The 12040-nt window shown below is 33.4% G+C and overlaps 1 protein-coding gene across 1 annotated transcript; it reads right to left on the bottom strand.

The window, feature by feature from the left end:
- Positions 1-8518: 8518 nt before the first annotated feature.
- LOC107135341 (olfactory receptor 8K3-like) lies at positions 8519-9460 on the bottom strand. The gene has a single exon (XM_015477225.1). The coding sequence runs from the start codon at positions 9458-9460 to the stop codon at positions 8519-8521; it is 942 nt and encodes a 313-aa protein (XP_015332711.1).
- Between the last annotated feature and the right edge of the window lie 2580 nt (positions 9461-12040).

Below are 12040 nucleotides of genomic sequence, written 5' to 3'. Positions count from 1 at the left end.
TCATTTCACCTTATATTAAATAGTCATAGTGCCATTTTATATCTACACATGTATATAACTATTAACAATAAAAAGTGAAAAAATAGAATGTTTTGTGTTCATCAGTTTTGTGGTTCTATGAAAAGAACCAAACTACTTTCTCATAGTTTTCTCATCTTTACTGAATAATCAATTTTACTTTTAAGCTTATACTCTGAGAAAAATTTAGTAAAATCTCACTGCAAAATATGGAAAATTTTGCTATTTCTGTAAAACCAGGTATCCTGGTATATTTAAAAAATGCTTTTTTCTATCTCATGGTGAAACAGTAACTCCTATCTCTAAGAAAGAGATCTGGAATGAATCACATTCATGTATTTAATTATATAATTTTAAATGTTAATTTATCTTACAAATGGTCACAAAGAAAGCACAGAGATATTAAATGCCAAAATATTTGGGAGGAAAAAAAATGTGGGTCTTGATCTCTGTTGTTTCAATTTATGCCATTACAATGTCTTTGAATTTATATTTTATCTCCTGTCACTTTTGCTTTTACATGGACAATTTAATCATTAAATTAAGCACATGGACAATTTAATTATTTTATAAGCACACAGCTTGTGGGTTTCCAGATACATATGAGCTTTTAACCTCTCAGGTGCCAATATTCTAAAGTTAAGATGAGGGAAAACAGAGAGAGATTGTATTGATACTGAGGTATTACAGAGCTGTAGAAAACACAGAAACTGAATCAGAAATGGTCACTTAAAAAAGAGGGTAATGCCATAACAAAGTTTATCTACTTCAGTAGGTACCGCTAACACATATGAAAACTTCTGTCTTTGTTACCTGCACTGAAGCCTCTCTCTCTTTGGTTCTCTGATGTTTCCGAACATTGCATTATAGAAGACAATTTATGGATTTTTTTTTTCACCATTTGATACTCTCCCTCAGGAGATGCCAAGGAACTAGTAGAGTATCCCTAAAGCATTTGAGAACTTAATGAAAGGCCTGGAGTTTGTCCATTAATTGCCAGGGGAAATTTATATTCAATATTTATTTATTTATGATAGGATTCAGCAAATCCACTTTTGAATTTTGTGCAGAATATTTGAAATTAGGATTTTAAAGAAATGCCTGTACCCTCTTGTTCTTTTTAACATAATTTGAAATAGACAAGATGTGGAAAAAAATCTAATACCTATTTGTACATTAATGGATTTGTAAAATGTGGTATAAACACGTGTGGAATATGAATTAGCCTTAAGAATGTAAAAAGACAAGTACCCATGCTCTCCCTTACGTGGCGTATGGAAAATAATCAAACTTATGGAATCAGGTATTGGCATGGTGATAACCAAACGCTGAGAGTTTAGAGAAATGAGGAGAGGCTCATAAATAGACATGAAATCTTAATTATACTAAATAAAAACAATAAAGACAACTGTTTTAAGAACAATACTGTTTTCTACTTTGAAATTGTTAAGAGTCTAGATCTGATGTTAAGCACAGCACATTTTTTGTTGTTTTCAAAAGGAAATGTAGTTTCAGCACATACCATGGCAGGTATGAATCTAGAAAACATTAATTCAAAGGAGACAGGAAACAAAGGTTACCTTTACCAAAAAATATTTTCTAAAATATATGCAGAATAGAAAAATGTGTAGAAATGGAAAACAGTTCAGGAGGACCTGAAGAAGTGAAAAATGAGGAGAGGTAACTAAATGAGTACTACGTATAGTGATAAGTGCATCAATTAGTAATAAATATTCAAAGGATTCATAATTATAAAGAATAAACCAATATGAGTGTTAGAGGTTGAATATTACAGGATCAACTTCTAAAATTAGTGTAAATCTACTTCTATGAATGCAATCTCAATAGCATTTGGAAAACTAAATATCTTGGGCTTTTTTTTGGATGAAGTACTAATTTCAAAAAGGTGAGAGAAATTATAGGAATCCTCTATTGAGCATGTGCTGCAAGAATGAACTTTTGTATTTTTCTTCTTTTAATAATAAAGTCCTCATTCTATTTATAAATTAAATTGTTCATTACCTTTGAGTTTATGTAGTTATGTAGTTACTTATATAACTTCAATATTAATTGCATTTAAGATGTATGTTTTTAAATGTTTTCTCCTGTTTTGTAGCTTGCCTTTCACTTTGCTGATCATTTTTCTTCGATTTGCAGAGGATTTTTAGTTACATGTGATGATATTTGTGTGATTTTGTTTCTTTCACTTGGCTTTGGAGTTATATCCTTTTACAGCTTTGCCAAAGCTGTCCTGATGCTTTCCCTTCACAATATGTTGTTGGGATTAACTTTTAGGTAATTTATAATATTTAATCGATCTGAGTTGGTTTTTGCATATGGTGCAAAGCTGGGGTCTACTTTCATTTGTTCTCACACATGCATTCAGTTTTCCTAGCATGATATATTTAATTGACCATCTTTCTCCATTTGTATTTTTGGCACTTATTTATAAATCAATTGATGTAATATGGGATTGCTTCTCTGTTTCGTTCCATTGGTTTACTTGTCTGTCTTCAAGCCATTTCCATAGTTTGCAGTTAATGTAGCTCTGTAACTTGTTTGCAATCCGGGAGTTTGATTCCTGTAGCTTTATTCTTGAAAATCACTTTGGCAATCAACGTGTGAAATTGCTTTTGGTATGTGTATTGGGCTCTAGTACTCAAAATGTCTCCTTTATGCCAGTCCCACAAGTTTTTAAATGGTTTATTATTAAAGTGGAATTCATCTTATCTCATACATAAAATAATACAAAATAATGAGGTTCTACATGATGTTTCTATATGTGTTTGCACTGGGTAATGTTTAAATCAGTTGAAACAAGTTTATCCTCTTCAACACATCATTTCTTTATGGCAAAGTGTTCAAAATCATTTCTTCTGGATTTTTGAAACATGTAGCAAACTACTGCTTACTTACACCATCCTACTCTAAAATAGCACAACAGAAAATCTTAGGCGTGGCTAATGGTAATTTAGTGCACATTGATCAACATTTCCTCAGTGTCCCAACCCACCCTTTCTTCTGACCTCTGGTAACCACCAGTCTACTATAAACTTCTATAAGATTAACTTTTTAAAATTTTTTCTGTAGTTGTAGATGGATAAAATATCTTTATTTTATTTATTTATCTTTCTGTGGTGCTGGGGATTGAACCCAGAGCCTCATATGAGCTAGGCAAGCACTCTACCACTGAGCTACCACTCTAGCCCCTAAATTTAAACTTTTTACATGCCATACATGTGTGAGAAAATGTAACGCTCAACTTTATGTGCCTGGCTTATTTCAATCACCAGTTTCATCCATATTATCACAGATGCCAGGATTTAATTCCTTTTGAGGTTACACATCATCCATTGTGTATATGCACATTTCTCTGCACATTCACCAGTAGATGGATGCTCAGGCTGACTCCCATTGGTGGCTGTTGGAAATAATGTTGCACTGAACACAGGAGTGCAGATGTGTTGTTGCCAATATACTAATTTCATTTCTTTGAATATGAATCTAGCCATGTGATTGCTAGAACATGTGGTAGAGCTATCATTAATTTTTTGAGGAACCTCCCTAGTTTTGCATACCGGTTGTACTAATTGATATTCCCACCAGCAGAGTTTAAGGTTCCCTTTCCCCCACATGCTTGCCTGCACTTGCTACCTTTTGTCTTTTAGATAACAGTCATCCTTACTGTAATAATGTGACATCTCCTTGTGGTTTGGATTTCAATTTCCCTGTTGGTTAGTGATGTTTACCATTTTTTTTTTCTGTCATCTGTTCTTCACTTGTGTACCTTCTTTTAAGAAATGTTGATTCAGATCTATTGTCTATTTTATTATTTGGAACTTTTTATGCATTATGGACATTAATCTTTGTTTAATATATACATGGCAAATATTTTCTTCCATTCTTTGTGTTGGGTCTTTACTTTGAAGATATTTTCCCCTGAAAACAGGAGCTTTTAGTTCAGTGTAATAAATATGACTACTTATGCTTTCAAATTGTGCTTTTCAAGTCTCCAGAAAATTCTTGTCCATTTCAATATTTTGAAGAATTTTTTTTTCAGTTTTCTTCTGGAAGTTTCATGTTTTGAGGTTTTTGATGTATATCTTTAATCTGTTTTGAGTTGATTTTTGTAGCTGTTGATAGAGGGCTAGTTTCATTGTTCAGCATGTGATTGTTCATGTTCTAAGCATTGTTTATTGAAAAGACTTCTCTTTACTAGTGCATGTTCATTATGGTTTGAATATGTGGTGTCCCCTAAAAACTCACAGGTAAGACAATACAAGAATATTCAGAAGTGAAGTGAGTAGATTATGATAGTGTCCAGCCCACGTCCTATGCGAGCAGTGGAAATGGGGTTCCCCTTGGTGGAATGGGCTGGCTGAGAAATGAAAGCTAAGAGAAATAAAATGATGAAAAACACAGAAAGCAGTTTCAAAAGCAGGGGTAGGACGGGCAGGTTGATCAGGTGGATTGAGTTTCTGGCAGGGAACGCACCTGCTTTATTTATATCAGGAAACATCAAAGAGATTCTGTAAATTTTTCTTTTTCTAAGAAAGGTTAAAAGTGGGTTGTTCAGTTCCTAAAGGGTAATTCCTGTCTCCAGAGCTACTATGAGGAATCTTCCTAGCAGAGTGGAGAGAATAGGTCACATGCATTGGGCAATCTTTTGCTGTGGGAGAACCCAGGCCTATCTCTCCTTGGTTTCCATGCAGAGAAGATTCTCATGTATTTCATGGATGGTTTCCCACAACAGTGGATTAATCTACTGATATGGATTAACTGGGTGGTAACTGTATGCAAATAAGATATGGAGGAGATAGGTAACTGGGGGTGTGACTTTGGGGTATATATTTTGTCCCTGGTGAACAAAGCTCTCTGTTTCTGGCTTACCGTGTCCAGCGCTGCTTTCCTTTACCATGCCCTTCCACCATGATGTTCTGCCTCACCTTGGGCCAAGAGCTATGGAGTCTGTCAACTTTTTCTCCTCTAAGTTGTGCCAGGTCCTTAGGTCACAGTGTTGAAAAGTTGACTAACACAACAAGGTTAGAAGACAAGGTTAGAAAAGTCCATTGTCCAGCAAGACTGGTGCTAAGCTGGGACACAAGTGATCCTCACAGTCCAGACAGCCTTTATGGATATGGGCCTGACCTATTCTAAGTCTGGCAAGGATCAGGCAAAACTTGAGTGTGACTCATAAGCATGTAGGTCTCCACCTGATGCCAAGGCTGTTCTTAGATTTCATCTTTGAGCTCTGGCTTAGATACAGGGCCTTTTGTTTCTGGCTCATGCTGGTTGTCATTGCAGTGGGCATGGTGCTAAGCTCTACAACAAAGTCTTTTGGTTCCATTTATTCTCAGATCCTAAGTGAGTAGAATCTTGTTTCCTACGTTGATGCCTAAGGTTAGTGGAGGATGATGGAAGTCTCTTTGCAGATTGGATAATGCTGTTCCAGTAGGTGTAGATCAAAGTGCTCTACCAAGGACTAGGATTCAACATGGCAAGCTTGATACTGGGGGTCAAGTCTAAGGTCTGGATTTTATTCCTTTTGCCTCTCCCAAGTGAAGGGTAGCTCTTTTCTCACTGCACTATTGGGGAAATTGGGAGAAGGCTACTCTTTCTTTGCTGTCTTCTTTAACTTCCTTTCATTATACTAAAACCAAACTCCTTGTTCCCTCCTGTGGCTTCCTTAGATCTTGTGATGGTAGTTTGCTGCTTCAATATTAATTACAATTGGTGTGACTCTGAAGTGCAGAACTGGATAGTATTTCTCATTGACTATCTTGCTCCACCTCCCCAACATTTAAGATACGATTTAAATAATAAGGGGATTCTACTAACCTTAAGTGCTCTGGCAACTGGTACTAGTAGAATTGCAATTTTTTTTTTCTATATTAAACCCTGCTGGGTTTCCTAATGAATATTACATAGGAAAATATTTTTACATATTTACTTTCGTTAATCTTTGATTTATTTTTATCATAAAATTATACTTTAATAAAAATATTTAATATTGGGGTATTATTTAAACTGAATCCCTGTTCATTTGCTCTATCATTTATACTAAATTTTGGGGCTTTTGACCCTCCTTACAATCCTTATCAGTTACCACCAGATTTCTCAGTGACATCATTTACCCTGGGGTCAGAAACACCTGGTCTGGTGGTCTTCACCCTGATCTTCTTGAGGTTTCCTCTTATCAGGCAGTGACAGCCTGCCAGGGGCTTCACTCTATTTATCAGGGTGAAGGGAAATAACTTGTTTGAGGCCATTCGGGAGGGCTCTGTGGGTGTGCCTGTTGAAACTGCAGGTTTGGAGTTTTTAAAATGGAGTTGCTTAGGCTCAGGCCTAAGGCCATCCTAACAAAGTGGAAATTTATTTCTAATGCAAACTTCAATTTTGAGCCCATCTTACACATACATTTTTTCCTGTAGTTATCTCTGAGACACTAAATGAAAACTAAAATACATCACTGTTTATCAAACTAATGCAAACCACAGAATTGTTTTTTACAGACAATCAAGTATTATATACATTTTTTTTTCTATTTTTCTTATACTAAATTGCATTGCAGTTTCTGAATCTCTGTTTTAAAGTATGAAAATCTGCTGATTCAAATTATTTTAGTAGTTAATAAAATTATATGATAGATCCTGGTTTTTAAATGTTTTATGCTGTGCAGAAGAGAGTCCAAATCCTTCTAAAGTAACTTATAAATTCCATGTAATAGTGAAAAAGAGACTAACTTTTAAAATGAAAGAGATATGTTATCAATTGTTAAATGTTAGCATATTGCTCTATGGTTTTTGTTTATCATTTCAGACACAATGAAAGTCCCACCTAGATTTATTTTAGATATAATTTATTGGGTTATATTTATTCAGACATTTATGTATGTAATTTAAAATAATTTACCTTTTTTCTATCATAATAGTTATGATTTTCAAAGGAATTAATTTGGTATAACACATAAGTAATTTTAAAGTTTATTGTTTCAGCATTTAGATAATCTTGCATCCACAGAAAAACAATATAAACACTTACTTTACATCTGTCCAACATACACTTCCTAGAAAATTACAATATTTTCTTATATGTACGTGTCTATGAATAAAAAAATAGTTTACCATAAGGTATATAGTATTGTCACAATAATAAAAAAAATCAGCAATAAAATACTTAGGAGTGTTTATTCCCACATTAGATTATACATATGCTTTTACAATGCTACTTAATTACTTCACTCCTATTTGATTAGCTCTATAAATAATTTTATTATATGTTGGTGTAACAAAAACAACCAAATAATTTTTATATGATGAAAATAAAATGCAATGTGCCCCAAGCAATATAAATACTGGAAGAAATATAGAAGGTTTTACATATTGTTGAGGATGAACTGTGTCCAGAGAGAAAAAAAAAATCCATTGATTAAAACATATCATAGTATACTCTCACTGAAATTACAGTATAGATCATGGTAGTATCTGTGTCTATTTCTCACAATTCTGATGATTAAATGCATACAGCCAAAGAACAGATAGTACCAAAAAATGTGACAATATCATACTGAACAAACATAAGGGAAGTGGGATATAACGAAAAGGAGAAACAAACCCATTTCATCATTAAGTGTGCAAATTATACAGGAATTAAACAACAGGGTATACTTTTTAAACTAGAGGTACTCTTTTCATTTAGAGAATAAGGCAAAGTGACCATATTTTAGCAAAAACAAGCAATGAAGAATAAAGAAAAAGCTGCCTTTAAGGAGGAACATCCGTCCAACCCCTAGAAACTTCTGTGGAAAACTTAAGAAATATATCTTAGTTGGTGTCTTCACTCAAATACACGTAGAGTCTGAATGAAATAGAATTTGATGCAGCACTTAACAAATTGGGTGCTCAAAAAAATGTACATTTAATAGACTCTCCTAAGCTCATGTCTGTGAAAAAAGGAACTAAGGAAAACAGAGGAGTCCAAGATCCCCATGTGGAATAGGAGCATCTGAATACACTCATGTCACTAAATGCTTCAGATTATCCAGTACAGTGAGTTAGCTGATACTTATGGAAGTGCACAACCTAAAATGGAAAGATTGTGCTCACACAAAAAGAGAAATTCACACAAACACACATTGATTCAGGAAAGTTTATCATACTCATTTAGAATAGAATAGAACTATTTCAAATCCTCTTCTGTAAATACAAATCTTTCTTACTCTCCTACAACATGCTACTCTGCTACCCCATGGATGCTTGTTGACCTGAAACTTACTCTACTTCACTCTAGGACTTACTCCATTATTATGATTACAATTCATCTTTCTCCCTCCAGGAAAGCAAAGACTTAATTTTTGTTGTTCACTAAAGTTTTTTCAGCATTTAGAAGTTTTTACTTATATTCCATGCTGATCTCATTGTTGCTTTCTCTTGTTTCTCCAGGAAAATAGAGCCAGGTCATTTCTCGCCCTCATGTGTAGGACTCCTTTTATCTTTAACTTTTAAGAAATAACATATCTGATCTTTTTCCATGTGCTTTGTAAGGCATGTTTTACATCTTTGTTCCTCAAGCTGTAGATCAAGGGATTCAGCATGGGGATAATCAGAGTGTAAAATATTGAAGTCATTTTATCATTGTCAAAGGAATGACTGGACTTGGGCTGCACATACATGAATATCAAAGTCCCATAGAACACTGTGACCGCTGTCAGGTGGGATCCACAGGTGGAGAAAGCCTTGCGCCTGCCTTCAGCAGACTTCATCCGGAGAATGGCTAGAAGGATGAGCAGGTAGGACACAAGGACAAACAGAAGAGAGGAAATCAAATCAAAAGCTGCAAAGATCATGATTATTAGCTCAACATCAAGAGTATCTGAGCATAGCAAAGATATCAAGGGGACACAATCACAGTAGAAATGATTGATGATATTGTAGCCACAGAATGGTAAGGTAAAAATCTTTAAGGTGACTAGAAGAGACACAAATGAGCAGTAGAGATAGGGGATTGTCACCAGGGCATGACAAACCTTTTGTGACATGATGACAGTGTAGAGAAGAGGGTTACAGATGGCCACATAACGGTCATAGGCCATTGCAGACAGAATAAAAAGTTCACTTCCAATGAAGAAAAGAAAGAAAGCTAGCTGGGTACCACAAAAGTAATAGGAAATTGTATTTTGATCTGAAACAAAATTCACCAACATTTTGGGGCCCACAGCTGTAGAGTAACCAAGATCAGTGAGAGCCAGGTTTCTGAGAAAGAAGTACATGGGTGTTTGTAGACTGTGGTCCACCTTGGTGAGGATGATCATGCCCAAGTTGCCCAGCACTGTGACCAGGTAGATGATGAGGAACAGCCCAAACAGTGGAGCCTGCAGATCAGGGCGTGAGGTGATGCCCATCAGAATGAACTCATGCACCACTGAGAGATTGTGTTTCTCCATCCAGGTTTTGTATAAAGTTTAATCTGGGTAGAGACATCAGCACAGTTAAAAAAATCCAGATATCATCATCTGGGATTGTATTATGCAAAGTTGGTATAAATAAGATAAATATATTTTTCAATTTGGAATATTCAAAAACACACATTTATTTGCACTTACAAATATGCATAGATGGGAGGTGCTCTACTTTTTTACTCACAGAATATTAATCAATATCTAAGAATATTTGGTTGTTTTGACTGGAGGAAGAACTGCTATTGGCATTTAATATTTAGATGAAATAGTTAAGCTGCTAAAAATTTTATTATATCCAGTATCCAATGCAAACTAATATTCACATACAAGATATTTAAATGGTCCAAGATAAGAAACTATGAAAGACAGAAAGAGAGTTAGATGAAGATATATAGATATATGAAACAAAAATTAAAAAAAAATAAGTTTGATAAATGGATGATTATTGTACAAGTTTTCTACTTGTTACTTATAAATTACATTCACCCAGTGAAATTGAATAGCTACATTAAAAAATGTTACATGAAACATATGCAAATGCATAATAAGAATCTTTTTTATAATCCTCCAAAATGTACACAACTACCTACTTCAAAGTATAGTTCTATAAATTCTTAGACATCAAGATGATGCAGCATAAACTTTTAGTGCAATTGATAGATTTGGGCTGGGTGTATGCATAAATAAAATAGTAAAGAATCTCATTGGAATTTTATTTATAAGAAACTAGGAGAGATATATGTACATAGATATAGACTATATTAAATATTAACTTATGTATTACAAATATAATTTTACTTAAATAATTTACCTGCAACTCTAACATCATAAACAAACCAGGTCTGTCCTCACAGTGTAGTTTGGAAGGTTGAAAAATGTTCAAGTGCTTCTATGTGTACTTGGCACCTAAAATAGACTCAAAGATCATGAATGTATATATTTTTGTTTTTTATATTTATTTTAAAAGTGCTTCTAGTTGCCTACATGAAAGAAGTCTTATTTACATATAAATATGCACATTCTTCATCACAGGGATAGCACTTATTTGTTTGGGATAAAATAAGAAACAGGTCAATTATTATATAATACATGCAAATTCATCCATTCTCCTTTAATACTATACCTCCCCATTCCATGACAACAGTTAAACAATCAATGTGCTGTTATTTTGGATTCATTATATTCTATTTTCCAAATTAATTTAAGGAAATTTCAATACATGTTACCTTGATATAAATTTACTGAAATATTATTTCCCTCAGTGAGAATATTCATTATAATTAAAATATGCATATATGTAATATATCAGACCACTTTTTCATACCCCCAAAAACAAAACAAGAAACTAAGAAATTCTGAATAACAACAACAACAAAAAAGAGATATCATTTCATTAGTTTTATACAATGAAATCTCATAAAATTCACTTTGAGTAAACACACACACATATTTCTTTTTTTAAGTATGGAGAGTTGAACCCAATGCACTCTACCAACTGAGTTACATCCTAATCATTTTTTAAACGTTTGTTTCAATTAATTATACATGAGAGTACAATGCATTTATATACTTTATATATCATGCATAAGTGAATTATAATTTCTTATTTTTCTGATTGTACATGTTGTAGAATCAATGCAGTTATGCAGTCATATATAAACATAGGGTAATAATGTTTGTTTCATTCTAATATTCTTCCTATCCCCGTATCATCCCAACCATTTTTAATGTTTGTTTTGAGACAAGATGTTGCTAAATTGCCCAGATTGGCTTCAAATTTGCCATCCTTCTATCTCAGGATTCAGAGTCTCTCTGATTACAGGCTGTACCACCACACCCAGTAGAAATAATGCATTTTAAAGAAAAGAAGTTTAAGTACCTACCCTTGACCAAATTATGTTATGTGTATATACAAATATGTGACAATATTTGTTAACCATACTGTACCACTAGTTTTAAAGGTTAAAATGTTTATATAACTTTTATAAAATTATATATTTTATAAGATTTTAATTTTTTTATGGCACACAATACCATAAAGACTGAATAAATAAACTAGAGTTGAGATACATATGTATTCTTGGATGTATTTTGAAATCCTCGTCAACAAAGCCACAAGGACTTCTTTCAAATATGACAGAACACATTACGCTGATAAACAACTATATGACCAAATATAATATATTTGATTAATTCTAACAGCCCAGCTATTCAAGAATTTTGTATAGTAGCAGAGAAATGGCATTTTAAGATAATATGATTATTATTTATTATAATTTTATTATTATTACTTATGAGAAAATAAGTACCAATGTTTCCTAGATCAAAAAAATAAAGAATTAGAATTCACACAATTTCCATAAAAATAGTGACATCCATGTGTACATGGGCTAAAGCCCATAAAAATCATGCAATTTTGCAACATATATATAAAGCTGATTACATGTAGTTTGCACTAAACACACTTAAAATATTCCTTATTTGATTGTGGGTACCTGCTTTTCTACCTTGCTTTTCCCAGATAGCTTCCTCATATTAAAAACTAAAAAAAAAAAAAAAAAAATG

Source organism: Marmota marmota, unplaced genomic scaffold (assembly GCF_001458135.2).
Source record: "Marmota marmota marmota unplaced genomic scaffold, marMar, whole genome shotgun sequence".
In the NCBI taxonomy this organism is placed as follows: Eukaryota; Metazoa; Chordata; class Mammalia; order Rodentia; family Sciuridae; genus Marmota; species Marmota marmota.
This window is presented reverse-complemented; position numbering and strand designations above follow the sequence as displayed.

Excerpts from the sequence above, each read along its gene's own strand:
- LOC107135341 (XM_015477225.1), bottom strand. The coding sequence starts at position 9,460 with ATGGAGAAACACAATCTCTCAGTGGTGCATGAGTTCATTCTGATGGGC.